Source organism: Canis aureus, chromosome 16 (genome assembly GCF_053574225.1).
Source record: "Canis aureus isolate CA01 chromosome 16, VMU_Caureus_v.1.0, whole genome shotgun sequence".
Classification (NCBI taxonomy): Eukaryota; Metazoa; Chordata; class Mammalia; order Carnivora; family Canidae; genus Canis; species Canis aureus.
Window position 1 is genome coordinate 13,627,503 of NC_135626.1, and position 20,951 is coordinate 13,648,453.

Below are 20,951 nucleotides of genomic sequence, written 5' to 3' on the forward strand. Positions count from 1 at the left end.
CAATTCGACCAGTCAAAGGTGACTTCCTCCTCTGGGGTTTGAAGGGCATTGGGTTCGGTTGGGGAAGTCCAAAGGAGAGGTGTAAGGGTCTGCTCAAGCTGTCAGCAGGTCATTGGTCCATTGGCGTCCCAAGTGGAGGTGGTGACAGGAACCTCAGCCATTTTGGCGTATCCGCCATCTTGAGGAGTTTCCCTTCCCGCCTGGCCCCAACAGAGATTATCTCCAATAACTGTAATGTGAGAAGATATCTCTAATTTCTATCGGTGCCAAGAGACAGATATTGCTAATACTGCTGTGGTTTGTTGCCTATGTTCATAATTAAAGGAAATGTTAAATTTCAGTTAAAGAGCAGTAAAAAAATATGTAACATATTTCTCATCCAACTTCACAGACCTCCTACTTCCATTTAAGAAAAGCAGTGTCCTACCCTGGGCTTTGTACTTTTGCAGCTAATCTTAATGACCACTCCAGAGACTTTTAGCTCTGTTTTATGGAGGAAGAAACAACCCCACACATCTAGTATATAGAAGAGCTGTTGGAACAGCAGCAGATTTTTGGATTTCCAAATCTAATGATTTTTTTCCACCAAAGCTTCCTGACAGACTTGGCAAGGCTGAAGTGAAAGTCCTGGGTAGAGTGGTGGTTTTCAGAGTTTTCATAGTGACACTGTTAATGGAAGGAACTAGATGGTGGGTAGACAGGTGGGCACAAGAGTTACAGGTGGAGCTCAGCATTTTGGGTTCCTTGGCCCTGCCCACTAAAGGCTCTTGAGGCGCTAGTCCAGCTTGGGCCTGAATATCTGCTTTTTAGGCAAGCATCCAGATGATTTTCATGCAAGAGTCACACCCCCTGGGAGATACTAGCTGTAAGATCAGAGTTTGTTCATCTGATTATGCTTTGTCAATGGATAGGTCTTATTAGCATAGACTTGGAGTCTTGATGACGAAAAAGTTGCTTCGGGAGAAAAATTTAACTTAATGTTCTGGCAGAATTGTGTCTGAAATCTATGAGTATGCACACAAAAATAAAGGCTTAGTCACTCTGTCCTCAGACACTTAAATATGCAGGTTAATGGCCAGAGGCAGGGTGATCAGGAATCAATCCATCCTCCCTCCCTTTTTTCCTTCCTTTCTGTGCTCCTCCCCCTCTTATCATTTCACAAGGCTCCATGACAATCTACTTGATGAAGGCTCTGTGATACAAGGAGTGGTAAAGGCCATTCCTGCACTCATAGTCCTCTATGACAGATATGTATCCAATGGTAACTCCCTATATTGTACAGATCCTGTCCTTTGGGAATTTAGAGAAGGCAAAGGATCCTGGAAGCCTTCATGAAGGAGACAGACCCCTTGAAGCTATGGAGGACTGAGGGGAGACCAGCTGTGGGCAAAAGCATGGAGGTTGGAAAATGAAGGGTGTGGTAAAGCATGCAAGCCAATTCAGCTGAAGCAGAGTGTGCATAATGGAGCATGTGAGGCTGGAAGGCAGGTGGGGATAGTAATTGCAATAAAGAGTAACCTAAGGAAGAATTGTGTATGAAGAACTATGGGAAGCCACAACTACTCACAGTGTATTTTTTTTTTTTTATTATCACAGTGTATTTTTAATAAGAGGATTTCCTACTCATTTCATTTCATTACTACTTCAGTTCTGTGAATTTGAGAGTGGAGCGGAATAGAGGGGATGGAGGTGAGTTTCACAAAGCACTGTAGCACTGCAGGAGGAAGAACAAGGTGAGCTTGCTCTAAGACATACGGTATTAGAGTTGTTGCTACTGTGAGGGTTTGGTTGATGTGAGTTTGAATCTTTATCATTTTTAGTGCTCAGTGGACCAACATTTGACTCTATTCTTTTTAAGTATTTGATATCTCTGTAGAGTTTTTCCCCAGGTTGTATTTTGAGAACTAAGTAATGAATAACAACCCATCAATTAAGATAGGTCACAGAAATGATGGACTCAGAAATGCTTCCCACAGAGACAATCTTGCTTCTCCTGTTGATTATATTGAAATGACATTAATAATGCATCTGCTACTTCTTAAATGGACCAGTAATGTCTATTAATGGAATGTGTTTACCATAGCAGGACTGTTAGAGCAAAAGAACAATTAAAGGATAAATTTCTTTGTGGGGACTCTTGTGAAACCCTTTGCACAGCATGCCTTTTCTACTCTTGTCCCTTCTGGGCCATCCAGGATACTTAGGACTCTGAAGGAAGGACAGGTCTGCAGATGGTCCTCAAAGACCTTCCTTATGTTGCTATGACCTCTGTTTGTGCCCTAGCACAGACTCAAATCTCCAACCTCTAGGCCTTGTGTGAATCCTCCTCTCCTTGTGGGTGGGAAGTAGAAACACATTCACTGTGGGTAAGTAATATCTGAACCTTTATCCCAAGAACCATATTATTTTATGGAATTTGTGTGTAGGGGAGTGTTTCTATTTGCCTTCCTTTAATTCTGTGGGGGAGAATGTTTTGGGTTTGTTAGCCTTCTCAGGCTAATAGAAAAGCTTCAGTGCTAGGGGAAGCCCTTATTACTAAGGCTAGAGGGGAAAAGGAGGAACCGTGTATCTTTGGAGGCCACAGGGTGACCAAATGATACCTTCAAGCCTCTGATAGAAACACAGTAATGCTATTGGCCACTCTCATGCAGCCACCCACCTGAGCCAGCCAGTGCTTTCCATTTTAGAAGCTCCTTCTCATCTCCTACAGAATGGGAGTTTTTCTTCATTAAAGGGGTGATTTCCTTGTAATTCTCCAGCCTCCAAGGCTCACTCTATTGCTCCATACTTCCTCCCTTATAATCTATAAAATTCATAGGAGAAGGAAGAGAGAATGATATGGGGAAAAGGTTGGAATCAGAGTCAGGAGGGCCCATTTTCCACTAAGTAGAAAGTCCAACACATTTCTTTAGGGGGACATATGGAGGCTCTGTTAGTTTCAATGTCAACACTTGAGAATCCACCACATTTTTTTTTTTTTTTAAAGATTTACTTATTTATTCTATTTTTTTTTAAATTTTTATTTATTTATGATAGTTACAGAGAGAGAGAGAGGCAGAGACACAGGCAGAGGGAGAAGCAGGCTCCACGCACCGGGAGCCCGACGTGGGATTCGATCCCGGGTCTCCAGGATCGCGCCCTGGGCCAAAGGCAGGCGCCAAACCGCTGCGCCACCCAGGGATCCCTACTTATTTATTCTAGAGAGAACATGAGCAGGGGTAGGGACAGAGGGAGAAGGAGAGAATCCTTAAGCAAATTCCCTGCTGAGCATAGAGCCTGACAGAGGGCTTGATCCCAGGGCCAGAGATCATGACCTGAGCCAAAATCAAGTCGCATGCTCAACCGACTCAGCTACCCAGGTACCTCGAGGATCCACCATGTTTTTAACTAGAGATTGTCCCCAGACCCAGAGCAGACCAAGATGGCCGCAGCTGTGTGTCCAAACCACAGAGAGCAATAGGCTTAACGTGTTGGCAAGCCTCAGGAGCAAGTGAGATGATATAAAAAGAAAAAAATGGCATTTAGAAATTCACTTTATAATCCCCATCAGTTTACTGCTGGTACCTTAGGTTATTCAGCTAGACGAAGTCTTGTGAACTAGATGAGAATGGTTCACTCGCTGCCAATCCTCCTTTCAAGTGCACAACACTCATAATAAAGCATCATGTAGACTTTGGGAGAGGAGAGGGAAGGAATATGGTGGTAAATCAAGGAGGGGTTTTGACTACTCTGAAGACACGCCATTCACTCCTGACCCCTGACCCAGAAAGTCTAATTTCAAGGCACTTAGTCAGTTCTTGGCATGCCAAGATGCTCTCTGCCCCAGCAGCAGTGGGAGCTGCCACAGAAGGTGCCCATTCTCTTGACCCCTCACTCTGGCATCATGAGAAAATCTGTTGCCCTTTGAGGAGCCCTATTATGACTGGGCCTTGGCAGTGGCCTTCCTCCACAGTAGCAGGGCAAATGTGCAAGCTTACTAAATGTCATCCAGAGAAGCCACAAGTTCTAGAGGACTGAGCCCTGAGTGGATGGCTGGGAGACCTAGACCTTGTTCATCAGATGTGTAATGGGATTGACAGTCACCTCTCTGGCTGGGCTCACAGAGTGAGTCAAATGAGTTCATGTGGAAACTGTAAAGCACTGTGCTCATGGTAACAGTGAGATCACTGCTTGGGCTGGGGAGCCAGATCACCTGGATTTAAATTCTGGCTCAGATGCTTGCTAGGAGACATATCTAGCCCCTTAGGGGAAAAATAAGGATAATGACTATACCAACCACATAGGTGTTAGGGTTGTGATGATTAAATATGCCCATACACTTAATGGCATTTAGAAGAGTGTTGAGCAAGTAGTGTGTGCTGAGACATCTTCACTGGTAAAGATCACTGGACAAGGTGCTTGGGGGCTCTTAAAATTATGGAGATGGGATTAGGTAGAAACCGGAGAAACCGTCACTCAAAAGCAATAGGCAGTTTTCTTTTAAGTAGAGAATACATCTTGGTTTTGGAAATATCTCTGACTTTGAATTTTATAATAATGGAAGTATAAAAAGCATAGGTTCCTCCTCCCACTTTGGGTATATTGAGTGTCAAGCTGAACTTGTGGGGGTGATGAGCTGGCCTCCCTTATGGATGTAGTGCACAGATACTTGGGTTTGCAGCTTTCTAGAAGCATTTTTCATGGTGTTTTGACTGTGACCCACAAGAAGAAATACATTCCACATCATATGCACACACTCATACTTCAAACACCAGTTTCTTGAAACTATGCCTACCCTACTTCCTTAATAAGCACACTGATATCTGTCTCTCTCTCTCCTTTTTTTTTTTTTTTAAGATTTTATTCATTTATTCATGAGTGACACACAGAGAGGGAGAGGCAGAGACACAGGCAGAGGGAGAAGCAGACTCCATGTAGGGAGCCCAATGTGGGACTCAATTCTGGGACTCCAGGATCACACCCTAAGCCAAAGGTAGACGTTCAACTGCTGAGCCACCCAGGTGTCCCTGTCTCTCTGTTTTGGATATGCTGTTTGTAACCCAGTAAATTGATATCATGACCCACTGATGGGTCTGGACCTAGTAGTTTAAGATGCTTCCCTGTGAGTAAGCCCACAGGAGGGGTCTGGCCTGACACCTAAGAGTGTTCCTTTCCCCTCCTAGTCTCCCCCATGTGGTCCCTAAAGCTTTAGGATAGTTCTATCAGAAAGTGGAGCCTGGTCTTAGTTGAGTCATGGAGGTTCAGGAGGGGCTGCCTACACTGGTGGACAGATAAAAGCAGAACCCTTTCTCTTTTTTTTTTTTTTTTTTTTTTCAGAACCCTTTCTCTAAACGCAGAGTGGCAGTTAGGATGAGCCACACACCCAGGGCAGGGGGCCTTGCATTTCAGCCTTGGCAACAGCACACAGTAGGTACTCAGTAAAGGGCTGAGCAAGGAGACTAGGGGAGAGGGTCCTGGACTGGGGCTACTTGTAGGCTCTGCCCTCTGACCTGGGGCCTCAGTTACCCAACTTGTGAAATGAAGGCCCAGCTCTCTGTGCCTTCAGAACAAACAGGACAGGCCACAAGCCCTGGAACTCGCTTTGGGGAGTGGAGGAACCCAATGTGGCACCGTCCTATATGCGGCTTAATGCAAGGGTAGGGGGCCTGGTGGGGGTGTTTTTCAGCCCAGCTCTTCTTCAGGCCAGATCTTGAGACCTCAAAAGGCTACCTTCCTCCTGGACTCAGGTTGATGGAATCTTTATAGGTGTGATGTCACCCATTGAGGCTGCCTCTCCTCTGAGTATTGGAAAGTCATGTGAGAGGAAGACTGAGGAAGAGGCTGGTAGGAATGTGAGGAAGGGAGGTCTGGTGACAATTCCCAAGCCTTCCCCCCAGGATGACATCAGCTTCTAAAATCCCCAGTCATGGAACCGCTGGGTAGCTCAGTGGTTGAGCATCTGCCTTTGGCTCAGGTCATGATTCCAGAGTCCTGGGATTGAGTCCCACATCAGGCTCCCCTTGAGGAGCCTGCTTCTCTCTCTGTCTGTGTCTCTGCCTCTGCCTCTGTCTCTCTCTCAATCTCTCTCTCTCTCCCCCGCATCAGGCTCCCCTTGAGGAGCCTGCTTCTCCCTCTGCCTGTGTCTCTGCCTCTGTCTCTCTGTCTCTCATGAATAAATAAATAAAATCTTTAAAAATAAATAAAATTCCCAGTCATGACTGGGACAGAGTGGCAGCTCCATATCTCTCTCCTATTTAAAAAATCAGGCCTGAGTTTGTTCACTCACTCAGTGGACAAATACATATTGAGCTAAGATATGGCAGATACAGCAGTGGGCATAGGACACAGAGATGTCCAAAGGCAAGGTTCCCATACTACAGGAGCTTATGATCTTAGTGGGGACACAGTCAATAAGTAAACAAGATTCTATCCAAGAATAACCAGTGCTTTCAGGGAATAAGGAAGGGTAATGGGATAGAAAGTGACTGGGGTAGAGGCCAAATTTTGGGGGCTGTTAATAAGATACACCTTTTGAGGAAATGGCATTTGATTTTTTTAAAAAATATTTATTTATTCATGAGAGACAGAGAGGCAGAGACACAGGCAGAGGGAAAAGCAGGCTCCTCATGGGGAGCCTGATGTGGGACTCGATCCCAGGACCCCCAGGATCACGTCCTGAGCCAAAGGCAGACACGCTCAACCACTGAGCCACCCAGGTGCCCCAGGAAATGGCATTTGAATTTGATGAAAAGATGCAAGGATCTGTGCTTCCCAAATTACAATTTGAGAGCATGATTCCCAGGCCCCATCCTAGACTTATGGAATGAAAGTATTAGGGGCAGGGCACAGGGATTTTGCATTTTTCTTCCAAATGATTCTGTGCCAAACTGGACACCTACTGCCCTGTAGCTTTTACTTTTAGAGAGAGTCTCCTTAATGAACTTTCGGGACGCTTCCAACCCCTGGAGCCTATGGTTCAGGGAAGGGAACTTCTCAGAGGCAGGGTAGAGAGAGGATCAGGACTGCTTTTGGTCAGATGGCAGGATGTAGAAACACAGGGGCCTGCCTCGCTGTGGCTGTCACAAGTTCTAAAACTGATCTCAGAGATGCCCGCCTTCATCCCAGTGCCTGTTCCCTCTCATTTAATTTCACCTGTTGTGCGGAGGGGTACAGTTTGAGCAGCCTGGATTAGGCCCTTCTCTTGCTTTGCGAACATTTCAGACAGTTGGTTTGAACTCTCTCCCGGCATATTTTGTGATCCTGGGTCGTGGTTGCCTGCATCTCCACGCCCCCAGCCCACCTGTCTGTCCTAGGTGTGGTACAGAGTTCTTTATGCTGTGGGCGCTGGGGCCTGCTTGGCAACTGGCTCCCAGGGAGGCTGGGTTCTAGGCGAGCAGCGGGTGCCCTGGGAACACACACTTCATCACAGGGGTTACAGGAGCCACGAATCTGGCAAGACTCTCTCCCAGCCTGCGGTGGGAGGCTAAATGGTGGGTGGCTAAATCAAGCCCCGCAAATGCTCCTTATTCCCTCTTCACTTCCTGCGCTGTAGGTCCTGCCTCCCCTGGCCTCAGTTTCCCCATTTATTCAATCAATTCACCCCCCCCACCCCAGAGTTGCTCTGGGAGTAGAAAACGTGGGGTTGCTTGAAAAGCTGCCCTTCCTCTCTCATCTCCTTGCCCCTGCTCCTCCAGTGCCAGATTTCTGATCTCTGGCCGGGGTGGGTGTGGGTGGTGGCTCTCGCGCGGCCTACGCCTTAGGGATGCCTGCAGGCGGGGAGGAAGAGGCGGCGGCAAGGTCGCTCCCAGCCTCCCAGCGCCACCACCCGCCGCCGCCCTCCCCCCCCCCCCCTGCGCTCCGCCCCCCGCGCTCCGTCCGCTGCGCGCCCCCCGTGCTCCCCGCCGCGCGCCGCGCGCACCCGCCCGGCGCTCCAGCCCTTTGCGGACGCGGTGCCCAGGAGCCGGGGCAGACGGCCGGCGGCGGTGAGAGCGGCTCCCATGCGGCAGCCGCAGGGCGACGGGCCGCAGGCGCAGGTGAGACAGCGACATGGGGCAGGCGGGCTGCAAAGGGCTCTCCCAGGCGCTGTTCGACTACAAGACCGAGAAGTATGTCATCGCCAAGAACAAGAAGGTGGGCCTGCTCTACCGGCTGCTGCAGGTCTCCATCCTGACCTACCTGGTGGTGTGAGTTCTCCGGGGGCTCTCAAGGGCGGGGGAGGCTCTGGCCGCAGCTGTCCCCTCCAGGGCCCGGGGACTGATGTGCGGCCCCCGTGCTGGGGAAGGGGCTCTTGGGCGTGAGGGCGGCGGGTAAAGAGGGAGCCCTCTGTTTGCCCACCCGCCCCGGAGGTGATGAGCCCCTGGGAGACTTCTGCGTCCTTCATGGGGGCAGCTTCCGACTCACCAGCGGAGCTCTGGGTGTTAGGGCCACCCGAGGGGGAGAGGTGCAGGGGGCTAGGCTCCAGCTGTTGCCGCGAGAGCCTCCCTGGCCTGCTGGCCTGGTGCAGGCCCAGGCACCCGTTGGGTTATTTATAATCACGGAGCTCATGCTCTGAGCTCCTGGCTGGGGCAGCCCATCAGCCTGGCATGTCCCAGCGCTGCCTTCTGGTGGACTCACCCCACCCCTGGCTGGCCTCTCTGGTGTCGACAGGGGGTCCTGCCCAGAGGCCCTCTACCCTCACCCAGCTGGACTTCCCTTCCCCTTCACCCCCTCCCACCGTCAGGGGACAGGGCAGCTCAGCCAGGCACTGTTCAGAGCCCCAACCCCCAAGGAAGGAAGAAACAGGTGTTAGGAGGAAATGACACCACGTGAGTGGGTGGCACAAGTGCCTCTCTTACTGCCTCAGTGAATGCTGTTGAGGCCTTCCTATTTCCTGACTGGGGGAGCAGCACAGCTCTTCATGGGAGGGCCACTTCACTAGGAAGCGAAGTGCCCCTAGAGCTGCGTCCCCCAGGCACGCCAGTGCCTCCCCCCTGAGGGCCTTTGTACATGCTGCTTCTCAGCTGGTGTGCCTCTGCTCCTCCACTTGATTAGAGCCCACTGGTCCTTCAGACCCAGGTTCTTGAATAACTCCTCTGATATGTTCCAGAGGGATCGTTTCCTAAATGTCGGACTCCCATCCAGGTTGGGGACACCCTGAAGGCAGGCATGGCATCACCTAACTGCTTAGGAAGTAGGTGTGAAATGAATGTGTGTTGTTCCTTGAGCATTTGCCGAATGTTTCTGTCCAGGCTGTGCCCTTTATGTCCCACTCATTGTCACAGCCCTCTCAGGTTCCCTTGAGGACAGGAGAGTCTAGTCTAGGTCTGCCCCAGAGCTGAAGAGCCTGGGCACATCCTGGTGGGCACCTGCTACACAGAGAACCCTCACTGGCACCCTGGGAGGTACAGGGCAACCTCCTCCCGGCATAACTTCAGGCTGGCAGCCTCCTGCCCTCTCATGGCCTTCATTTTCCCCACTTTCCCAAGGGATTAATCTGGGCAGGCTCTGACCTTAACAGTAATATCCACAATAGGCTGATGGTTGTATTTATTTTCTTCCCTGGCTGGGTACTCACGGTGCTAAGCAATTTACATGTGCCATCTCATTAAAAAAAATTTTTTTTTAAATTTCGACATCATTTTATTTTTATTTTTTGTTATTTATTTTTCTTTTTTAATAATAAATTTCTTTTTATTGGTGTTCAATTTACCAACATACAGAATAACACCCAGTGCTCATCCCGTCAAGTGCCCCCCTCAGTGCCCGTCACCCATTCACCCCCACCCCCGCCCTCCTCCCCTTCCACCACCCCTAGTTCGTTTCCCAGAGTTAGGAGTCTTTATGTTCTGTTTCCCTTTCTGATATTTCCCACACATTTCTTCTCCCTTCCTTTCTATTCCCTTTCACTATTATTTATATTCCCCAAATGAATGAGACCATATAATGTTTGTCCTTCTCCGATTTACTTCATTCAGCATAATACCCTCCAGTTCCATCCACGTCGAAGCAAATGGTGGGTATTTGTCGTTTCTAATGGCTGAGTAATATTCCATTGTATACATAAACCACATCTTCTTTATCCATTCATTTCGATGGACACCGAGGCTCCTTCCACAGTTTGGCTATTGTGGACATTGCTGCTAGAAACATCGGGGTGCAGGTGTCCTGGCGTTTCATTGCATCTGTATCTTTGGGGTAAATCCCCAACAGTGCAATTGCTGGGTCGTAGGGCAGGTCTATTTTTAAAAAGATTTTATTTATTTATTCATGAGAGGCACAGAGAGAGAGACAGAGAGAGGCAGAGACACAGGCAGAGGGATAAGCAGGCTCCGTGCAGGGAGCTGACATGGGACTCGATCCTGGGACTCCAGGATCATGCCCTGGGCCAAACAAAGGCAGGCGCTAAACCACTGAGCCACCCGGGGATCCCCTCGACATCATTTTAGACCTACAGAAAAGTTACAAGGGTAGTACAAACTTTTTAAAACATCCTTCACCTAGACTCCCCAGATGTTAGCATTTCACTACATTTGAGTTGTCCTTTCCCCTTTTTTTCTCCACATACGCATGATGTGTGTTTATACATGTAGTTTTTTCTGCTTAAGAGTGAATTGCAGGGACACCTGGATGGCTCATCAGCAGGGCGTTGGCTCAGGTAATGACCTCAGGGTGTGAGATCTGGCCCAGTGTTGGGCTTCCTGCTTAGTGGGGAGTCTGCTTCTTTCTCTCTCTCTGCTTTTGTCCCCACTCAAGTGCTCCCTCTCTCAAGTATATAAATAAATAAATCTTTATAAAGAAAGTGTAAATTGCAGACATTATACCCCTTTACTATTAAATACTTCAGTGCATATTTCTTAAAACCAACAAATTCTCTTATTTAACAAAGTACAGTTATGAAAATTAGGTGATTAACCCTGAAACAATATTATTTTCTAACCTATGGACCTCTTAGAAATTGCCTTTAATAGCAAAAAAAAAAAAAAAAAAAAAAATCTGAAATCCTGCCTTGCATTCATTTGACTTATCTTCTTAGTCCCCTTTAATCTGGAATTGTACCTGAGACTGTCTCTAGACTGTCTCTGTATTTCATGACATTGACGTTTTTCAAAAAGTACAGGATTTTTATTTTATTACAACTTTTTAATTGAAGTAAAAGTCACCTAGTATGTAATTCACCATTTCAGTTATTTTTTTTAAGATTTTACTTATTTATTCATAGAGATACACAGAGAGAGGCAGAGACAGGGAGAGGGAGAAGCAGGCTCCATGCAGGGAGCCTGATGTGGGACTTGATCCTGGGTCTCCAGGATCACGCCCTGGGCTGCAGGCGGCACTAAACCGCTGCGCCACCAGGGCTGCCCACCATTTCAGTTATTTAAAATTATACAATTCAGTGGTTTTTAGTTCATTCTCAGTGTTGTACAACTATTGCCACTATCTTATTTCAGAATCTTTCCGTCACCCCAAAAAGAAACCCATGTCTATTAGCAGGCAGTCGGAATACTCCCTGACCCCCAGCCCCTGACAATACTAATGTTCTTTCCATCTCTATGGATTTACCTTTTCTGGACATTTCATATACATCAAATTGTACAACTCCATCTCTATAGATTTACCTTTTCTGGACATTTCATATACATCAAATTGTACAACATGTAGTCTTTTTTGGGTCTGGGTTCTTCATTTATGATGTTTTCAAGGTTTACTCATAGCTTGAATCAGGACTTCATTCCTTTTATGGCAGAATGGTACCCACATTTTGTTTATTCATTTATCTGTTGACAGACATTGGACTGTTTCTACTTTTTGGCTGTCACAGATAATGTAGCCAAGGACGGCCATGTACAGGTTTTTGTGTGGATATATGTTTTCAGTTCTCTTGGGTATATATTTTGGCATGAAGTTGGTGGGTCAACTACCAAGCTGTTTTCCACAGCAGCTGCAGTATATTCATATCAGCGAGGTCCAATTTCTCTGCATCCTCATCAACACACCAACACTTGTTATTTTGCTTTTTTTTTTTAAATTATAGTCACCTTATTTGGTGTGAAATAGTATCTCATTGTGGTTCTGAGTTTCATTTCCTTAGTAATTAATGATGTTGAGCAAAATTCTTTTCATGGGCTTATTGGCCATCTGTATATCTTTGGAGAAATGTCTACTCAAATCCTTGGCCCATTTTTCTTTCTTTCTTTTTTTTTTTTTTTTTTAAGATTTTATTTATTCATGACAGAGAGAGAGAGAGAGGGAGGCAGAGACACAGGCAGAGGGAGAAACAGGCTCCATGCAGGGAGCCCAACGTGGGACTCCATCCCAGATCTCCAGGATCATACCCCGGGGAAGAAGGTGGTGCTAAACCGCTGGGCCACGGGGCTGCCCTTGGCCCATTTTTCAATCGGGTTACTTTTTCATTGATGAGCTGTAAGAGTTCTTTTTTTTTTTTTCTTTTTAAAATTTAAATTCAATTTGCCAACATATAGTATAATACCCAGTGCTCATTCCATCAAGTGCTCTCCTCAATTACCCAGTTACCCCAACCTCCTGCCCACCTCCCCTTCCACAACCCTTTGTTCATTTCCCAGAGTTAGAAGTCTCTCATGCTTTGTCACCCTCTCTGATTTTTCCCAATCATTTTCTCTCCTTTCCCTTATAATCCCTTTCACTATTTCTTATATTCCCCAGTATGAGTGAAACCATGATGATTGTCCTCCTCCAATTGACTTACTTTACAGAGCATCATAACCTCCAGTTCCATCCACGTTGAAGCAAATGGTGGATATTCGTCCTCTCTGATGGCTGAGTAATATTCCATTGTATATAGAGACCACATTTTCTTTACCCATTCATCTGTCGAAGGACATTGAGGCTCCTTCCACAGTTTGGCTATTGTGGATGTAAGAGTTCTTTATATGTTCTGGGTACCAGACCCTGACCAGTATATATGATTTGCAAATATTATTTCCCATTCTGTGGATTATCTTTTCACTTTCTTGATAGTGTCATTTGATGTACAAAAGTTTTTAATTTTGTTGAAGTTCCACTTATCTATTTTTTCTTTTATTATGTGTGTTTTGGGCATTAGAGAGTATAGGATTTGTACTCTCGTTTTGTAGAGTGCCCCTCAGTTTGGATTTGTCTGAGGTTTCCTCATGAATAGTTTCATGTTGGGGCTTCTGGGTGACTCAGTCAGTTAAGCCCTGCTTTCGATTCAGGTCATAATCCTGGGGTCCTGGGGTTGAGTCCTGCATCGGGCTCCCTGCGCTGTGGGAAGTCTGCTTCTCCCTCTGCCCCTCCCCCTGGTCATGCTCTCTCTCTCTCAAATAAATAAAATATTTTTAAAAAGAACTTCTGTTAATGAATAGTTTCATGTTACACACCATCTCCTTTAACTGTCCTCACCCTCAACCCCTCCCCGCCTGGAAGAGAGGCACTGTTACTAACTCCCCAGAGTTCATTGGCTCTCCTGAGGTCACATCACTAGGGCGTGGGTTGTGCAGGTTTTGGCTCAGCCTTGGCCATCTTCAGGGCCTCAGCCCCTGAGAGCAGTCGTCTCCTGGTTCTGGGATTGCTTGTCACCTCTGCTGTTTGCAGGACGAGGTTTTAGGCAGCAGTGGAGTTGTGACCCCAGCCTAGGAGCTGGTGGGAAAGGTGAAACCTCTGGGGAAGATTCCCTGAGGGCAGCAATGAGGCTGATGCCCACCTGTTGGCCCTTTCCTTGCAGTTGGGTATTCCTGGTAAAGAAGGGTTACCAAGACACTGACACCTCCCTGCAGAGCAGCATTGTCACCAAAGTCAAAGGTGTGACCTTCACCAACACGACTGAGCTCGGGGAGCGGCTTTGGGATGTTGCTGACTACGTCATCCCACCCCAGGTCTGAGCCCCCCATAGCACTGGGCCCTGGGCTAGCACGGCCTGACTCAGGGTGGGTCACCTAGGGAGCTGCTCAGTTACCTAGGGATTCCCTTGGCCCAGGACAGCTGCCAGGGTTTGCAGATGGAGACCCTGCCCAGACCCTTCCCCCTACATCCATCCCCGCCCTCCTCTACTGTGCCTGTGGGACCAGTCCCTTCCCAATAAACCCTGAAGCTGTAGAGACCAAATGAGGCCCCCAGAACGTTCAGGTCACCTTGAGTCAGGTGGCCTGCTGCAGAGAACCGCTTCCTTGTATTAGCCACTGACCTTGGGAAAGGCTCCCTGGCCTGTTCACCATTAGCCTGGGCCCAGGCATTGGCCACCCAGTCCTGTCCTCTTCTCTCAGATTTGGGCTTGGATCCCAGGGACTGAGGTCAAAATAGGAATTCGTGGAGGGGGCAGTTTGGGACAGTGGGCCTGAAAGGGACTTATCAAAGGATATCTACTCAGAGACTTAAGAGTGAGTGGGCAGATGAATGGGATCCATTGATTCTGTGGCCCCATTGTCCTCAACACCCATGCGGAGACCCAACCCCCCGCCAAGAAGCACTGGGAAAGAGGGTCCCCAAGAGGCAGGAGGATGTCCCTTAACTCCTCTCTGGCTCCTCAGGGAGAGAACGTCTTCTTCGTAATCACCAACTTGATCGTGACCCCCAACCAGCGGCAGGAGACCTGTGCTGAGGTTTGATTTGGTGCAGAAAGCAGGGGAGGGGTGGGAGAGCCTCCAACAAAGGTTGGGGTTTACCCCTCTCCTGACGCAGAAGAGGGGGGTTTCTATCTCCTCCAAGTGCCCCAGAGAATGTACCTGCATTGTTTGGGGGCAGAAGCAGGTTCTCAAAGGGTGTGTGGCTCCTCTTGGGCTCCTGTCCTAATTCCTGGGATGGAACTTGGCTCTGAACTGGGGCCCCTGTGGGGTATTTCCCCACCCAGGTGTGCTTTCTTTCTGGCAGAGTGAAAGCATTCCGGATGCCTGGTGCTATACGGACAGTGACTGCCCTCCTGGGGAGCCAGTTGTGGCTGGAAACGGTGAGGCCTGGAATGGCCAAGGTTGGGAGCAAAGTGGGGGATGGATCCGGGAGGCTTCTAGCACTGTCTCCGTCCCTATCCTGCAGGAGTGAAGACTGGCCGCTGCCTGCGGGTGGGGAACATGCAAAGGGGCACCTGTGAGATCTTCGCTTGGTGCCCAGTGGAGTCAAAGTCCAGGCCAGTGTGAGTGGCTATGGCCTCGGGACCCTGAAGAGCTACCTGGGCAGCGAGTGGGTCTCAGCCTGATGGTGGAGACATATCTACTCAGATCCTCTTTCTGAGGACACTCCACAAAGGCCTGAGGACCACCCCAACATGAGCAAATTAATGGTTCTTGGCAAAGAACCAGGGGACCCAGGGAGAAGGCAGGCCTCAGCCCTGCCACAGGCCTGGGAGATGTACTGCGGGAGCAGGGGCAGGGCCTCCTGGACAGACTCTCCTGGCTTGGTTTTCAGGAAACCACTCCTGGGCAAGGCTGAAGACTTCACTGTTTACATAAAGAATTTCATTCGTTTCCCCAAATTCAACTTTTCCAAGTACGTGGGACTAGGTTATTGGGGATCTAGGGCCTGCCTCCTGTTATCGTGCATGGGCCTGTGTGCATGGGCTGTCCGTGAGTGTGACACCTGTGTGTGAATGAACCACTGGGTGATGCTGGAGCACCCCTTCCCCTTGCTGTGGGAGTGTGGTTCTGTCCTGAGTGCAGTAGGTTGCTGAGGGTGCTGTGGGGGCAGTAGTCAGGACTTGAGTAGGGGCTAAAGTTAGGGACTCAGCCTAAACCAGATAAAGGCCCAGCAACTCCTGGGTCAGGCTGGCTCTCACCTGAGAACAACCAGTCTCAGCTTCATTTCACTGTTCATGGCCTCCCATCCAGGACCAATGTGCTGGACACCAAAGACAAAGCTTTCCTCAAGTCCTGTCAGTTTGGCCCCAAGAACCCCTACTGCCCTATCTTCCGCCTGGGGTCCATGGTCAGCTGGACGGGGAGTGACTTCCAGGAGATAGCCCAGCAGGTGGGTGGTGTGCCCTCAGGGAGCCTGGCCTGGGGGTCTGGGGGCCTGAGAGCTCTGGGTCTGGGCTCTGTAAGGAAGAGGGAGGTAATTAGGGGGACCTGTAGGATGGGGTGGCCCAGGGATGCACAGCCTACAGAATTCAGGCACCCAGTGAGAGCCACACTGAGCACCTACTGTTTGGTTCTGAATTCTTGGGGCATCCGTTGAAATTGAGCTGGAAGGAGCCCTCTGGCTCTTGTGTAAGGCACCCATCCCAGCGTGGGTGCTCACTCAAGTACTTCCCTTCTTCCTGGAGGCATGAAGCAGGAGGATTCTGGGGTTGGGTGCTCTCAGCAGCCTGTTTGCTCAGCCACTCCAAAGGCAGGACTAGGACCCTGGAACTCCCACTTTGTTCCAGGAAGGATGTTCCAGGGGCTGGCTGACCATGGGCCTGTGTACTTTCCCCATCTTGTCCAGCTCTTTCTGTGACTTCTCTCCATCTCCACAAAGTCCTGTGCACTGATTATTATCTCTTCTTCATCAGGGTGGTGTGATAGGAATTCAGATTGAATGGGATTGTGATCTTGATAAAGCTCCTTCTGAATGCAACCCTCACTATTCTTTTAGCCGTCTGGACAACACATTATCAGGAAACTCAATCTCCTCTGGGTACAACTTCAGGTAACCAGGACCAGACTCGCTGTGTTGTTACCCTGTCCATGTTTTGTCTTTTTCTGAGTGCCAGCACCATGACAGCCCTTACTCGGGTAGATATTAGAGTGGGAGGTAAGGGGACAAGGAGCTGTGGAGAGGTGAAGGGTGGCAGCTAGGAGAGGAGAGGTTTCTGTCACCCTGCGGGCTCACCAGGAGCTGAGGCTTGGCTTCTTAGCTGGGTCACTTCCTTCAGTGCTTTGGTGGCCCTGAGTCAGCCCAGCATATCATGGAAAAGCCCTTGCCTCCCAGGGGAATGTCTGTAAGGCTTTCACAGATCTGGATGCATCTTTACCATAATGTTAGCAAGAGGGTCTGTAACCTCTCCCAGTGCTGCTAAGAGCAGGGTCCTGGGGTGCTTATAAATATCCAAAGCAGCCAAATATGTGTTGCCAAACAGGGAAGGTCTCCCTTAGGTTTGCCAGATATTACCGAGATGGAGCTGGAGTGGAGTTCCGCACGCTGATGAAAGCCTATGGGATCCGCTTTGATGTGATGGTAAATGGCAAGGTATGTGCAGTGTATCTCCCATTCTGAGGCCGGGCAGGTCTAGGGTGGGTCATGTTGGAGTCCCTGGGACCCATCCCTGTTCACCCTGCATTGTTCCTTTGTGCTACAGGCAGGGAAGTTCAGCATCATCCCCACAATCATCAACATTGGCTCTGGGGTGGCGCTCATGGGTGCTGTGAGTACTCCCCTCCTCACCTTTACTCTCTGAGCGCTGGCAGGGGAGGGGGAAACTGCTTGAAAGGTGCTGTCCTGATGCTTCAGGAGGAATGAGAACAGGTGAGGCCAGGGGATGCAGGTAAAGAAGGACCTGACACGTCCCCTGACACCTGCCAGCACTCCCCATGTAGCAGTCCCCACCTGACTTTCCCCAGTTTCCCCAGAGAGGCATCTGCCTGCAGCTCTGGAGCAAGGGGTAGGAGTTGGGTGGGGCTGGGCTTCTCTGGGATCCTGGGTTGGTCCCTGCACTTGGAAGCTTCATTTCCACTGCTGTCCCAGTGGAGGCGGGATCCAGATGGATCCAGCTAGATCCAGGGTTTCTCAGCTGTGGCTCTGTTGACATTTTGGGCCAGATAATTCTTTTTTTGTGTTGAGGCCCTCTGTGCACTGTAGGATGTTAAACAGCATTACAATAGATACCTGTACTCACCAGGCGCCAGCAGTGCCTTCTTCCCCAGTTGTGACAACCAAAAATGGCAATCCAGAAATTGCCAAATGTCCCCTGGGGAGCAAAGTCACTGCTAGTTGAGAATCACGGGGCTTGAAGATGAGCAGTAGGGACAGCAGGCTATAGTCCTCCCTCAGGTCTGTCTGTCAGCTGGGCCCAGCGGGGCTCACAGGAGAGGAAGTAGTTGCTGAAAGGGAGGCAAAGGTTTCCTCCGAGCTTCTTGTCATGCCTCATGTCTTGATCTTCTGGAAGTTTTTTTTTGTTTTTTTTTTAAATCATTTTTTATTGGTGTTCAATTTACCAACATACAGAATAACCCCCAGTGCCCGTCACCCATTCACTCCCACCCCCCGCCCTCCTCCCCTTCTACCACCCCTAGTTCGTTTCCCAGAGTTAGCAGTCTTTACGTTCTGTCTCCCTTTCTGATATTTCCCACACGTTTCTTCTCCCTTCCCTTATATTCCCTTTCACTATTATTTATATTCCCCAAATGAATGAGAACATATAATGTTTGTCCTTCTCCGACTGACTTACTTCACTCAGCTGGAAGTTTTTTTTAAAGACATAGGAGCTGTTGGTGAGTGGCTCACGCCCACACCAGCAAGCTCCTTGCCGGGGTTTCTGGCCACCTCGTCCTCTCTGCCCTCTTGGTGCTGGCTTTGGGCAGGACCTAGGATGGACTTTTTATTGAGACCAGGAGAACTGTGTAACAGTATCACCAAGTAACAGGATTCAACAAGGCTGTTCTGAGAGGTGTGGATGCAAGTGAGTCCCGGATGATTCCTCTTTACTGCAGGGGACCATTGTTAGGGAGACTTGGACATTTGCTTACATGACTTTCTTAGAGCTGGGCCACTCTCAGTGTTTACTGCCACATGGCGTGGGTCAGTCAGAATGCAAGAGCATAGGAGATCTACCTGGAAAATACATGTGACAGGAAATGTGGTATAGAGGCTAGGTTGGGTGGAGGACTGTTCTGTGGAACGAGGAAGTGATAAATAACATTTTGGGCATCTCAGGGGGGTCAGAGTACCCAGAGTCAGAGGCCCAGTTCACCTGTGAGTCTGTTCCTTGGCCCCCAACCCCCCTCACCTTGTCGTCAGCCCTGCAGGGAATTCTCCCTTCCTCGGGCCAGTGGGTGGAGTGGCCCTTGGTGGAGTGTTTGGACTACATGCTCTGGTCTGAGGCTCCCCAGAATGGGTATTGGTGGGTTCCAGCTGGGTTAGCTCTGTCCTCATCCATCTTTCCTTGACCGTCCTGTCGTCCTTGTTCCTCAGATCCCCTCCAACTCCTCTCTCACAGTGACTACGGGAGGGACCAACCCAAATTTCTGTGTCCTGCCTGTGTTCAAGGCTCTTCAGTGTCTTCCCTAAGGGATTAGGACCAAGGCTTCAATGGCATTATAAGAAAGTTTACTGGCTGGTCCCCATCACACCTCTCCACAAGTGTCACTCACTTTTGCAACATAGGCCCTGTGGAATTTCCTTTGCTTCCTCCGCAATGCCCTTCCTGCCCCCCCCCCCTTTTTTTTTGCTTTGTATGAACTCCTATTCAACCCTCAAGACTCAGCCCAGGTATCCCTCCCCAGGCTGAGTCCTGTCTTCTGTCTACTTCCTTGCTCCTGTCCTCATCATAGGATATGTCACTGTCATAATTTACATGCTTGCCTCCCGCACCAGAGGGACGGTCCCCACAGGGTCTCATTGTCTTAATTCTCCTGCACCCCAGTGCAGTACCTGGCAGATGGTGAGTGCTCAGGAGACATTCATTGAAGACAGGATTGCATGGGGCCAGAGTGGTGCAGGGGATGCTTGGCCTGACAGAATGGATGGACCCAGGCTAACTCTGGCTCTACCATGGACCAGCTCTGTGGCCTTTGACAGAAGTGCCTCTTTCTGAACCCAGTGTCCTCATCTCATCGTTGGGGATGGTGATGCCCCTTGGGGGTTGGCACAAGATCAGATGGGATGTACTGTGTATCAGGTGGCAGGGCACTTTCTGGAAGTCTAGGATTCTGGTCGGAACCCCAACTCTTCTGCCACAGGGGGCTTTCTTCTGTGACCTGGTACTAATCTACCTCATCAAGAAAAGCCACTTTTACCGAGACAAGAAGTACGAGGAAGTGAGGTCAGTTATGCTTTGTCCCCAGCAGGGTGAAGGGACCCTCCTGGGGCCACCTTGATCCCCTCCCCTTCCCTGGCCTGAAAACCCTACCCCGGTTGGAGGTGGGGCTGAATCACTGGGAGCTCCTTGGGAGGGCCAGGGAGGTGGAATGTTCTGAGAATGGGCTTTATAAAGAACTGGATTCTGGCTTACAGCAACTGGCAGCAAAAAAAGGCAGGGGACTCAGCCTCCAGGCCTGAATCAGGTGCTGTCCACTCTGGGACTTTAGACAACTCCCAGGCTTCCTTGTGCCTCAGTTTCTCTCTCTATGAGCCTTCTAGCGCTTACATTTTAGGATTCTTGGACTTGGTAGTCCTGGTGGGCTGGGTTGAGGGGAGCTGGAGTAGTAAGAGAGGAAAAAGATGGATTTCTTATTTTTTCCTGTGGGGGTCTATTTCTAGGCCTCTCTGAGCCCTGAGTGTGGTGGTGGTGATGGTGGTAGTATGTGTGTGTGTCTGCTAACAGCAGTGGAACACGGTCTAAGTGGAAATGCTGATGTCTGTGGGCAGATTGGAAAGGGAAGAAGGCTGTGGCCCAGCCATTCTGGAGGAGCTGGGCTCCACGTGGGCACCTTGGTACTCCCTCTACCCCACCACAGCACATTGTTCCCCATTCTCCGGATTGAAGCTGCCCTGGGTCAGGCTGAGCCCTCGGCCCTGACCCTGATGGAGCCCTCATTGTACCTCCACCCCTCCCTGGCAGCTGCAGGAGGAAGAGGGGTGCCCCCCCCCAGGGCGAGGGGGGTCTACAGGGCCCACCCTCACCAGCTTGGAGAAGGTGGGCCGGGCTCAGCAGGCCAGAGTTAACTAGGTCCTGTCCTGCCCAGAATCCTACAGGTCCTCCCGGGGCTTGCAGAGTCCTCGCAGCAGGGTGGGATCCCAGAAGCAGAGGAAGCGGAGCATCCAGAGGCGCAGCCCAGAGGCAGTAGCCAGAAGGGGAACAGCTGCAGGTACCAGCAGCATCTGGAGCCCACCAGGTGAGGGGCTGCCAGTCGGAGGACCCGAGACTGAGCCTT

The 20,951-nt window shown here is 49.6% G+C and overlaps 1 protein-coding gene across 5 annotated transcripts in view; it reads left to right on the plus strand.

Annotated features, from left to right (window-relative positions):
• Positions 1-20,951, plus strand: part of P2RX5 (purinergic receptor P2X 5) — a 28,822-nt gene that overhangs the window by 4,756 nt on the left and 3,115 nt on the right. Inside the window, exons 1-12 of one of the 5 annotated variants that reach the window (XM_077851652.1) lie at positions 7,888-8,162; positions 13,679-13,829; positions 14,481-14,552; positions 14,821-14,896; positions 14,983-15,079; positions 15,352-15,432; positions 15,771-15,909; positions 16,433-16,569; positions 17,016-17,109; positions 17,219-17,284; positions 19,818-19,900; positions 20,763-20,912. In XM_077851652.1, coding sequence (XP_077707778.1) covers positions 8,026-8,162; positions 13,679-13,829; positions 14,481-14,552; positions 14,821-14,896; positions 14,983-15,079; positions 15,352-15,432; positions 15,771-15,909; positions 16,433-16,569; positions 17,016-17,109; positions 17,219-17,284; positions 19,818-19,900; positions 20,763-20,912 — 1,283 coding nt within the window. In that variant the 5' untranslated portion in view covers positions 7,888-8,025. Of the gene's footprint in view, positions 1-7,887; positions 8,163-13,678; positions 13,830-14,480; positions 14,553-14,820; positions 14,897-14,982; positions 15,080-15,351; positions 15,433-15,770; positions 15,910-16,432; positions 16,570-17,015; positions 17,110-17,218; positions 17,285-19,817; positions 19,901-20,762; positions 20,913-20,951 lie in introns of those variants that run through there. The other 4 variants (XM_077851654.1, XM_077851656.1, XM_077851653.1 and 1 more) reach the window with 4 other exon arrangements.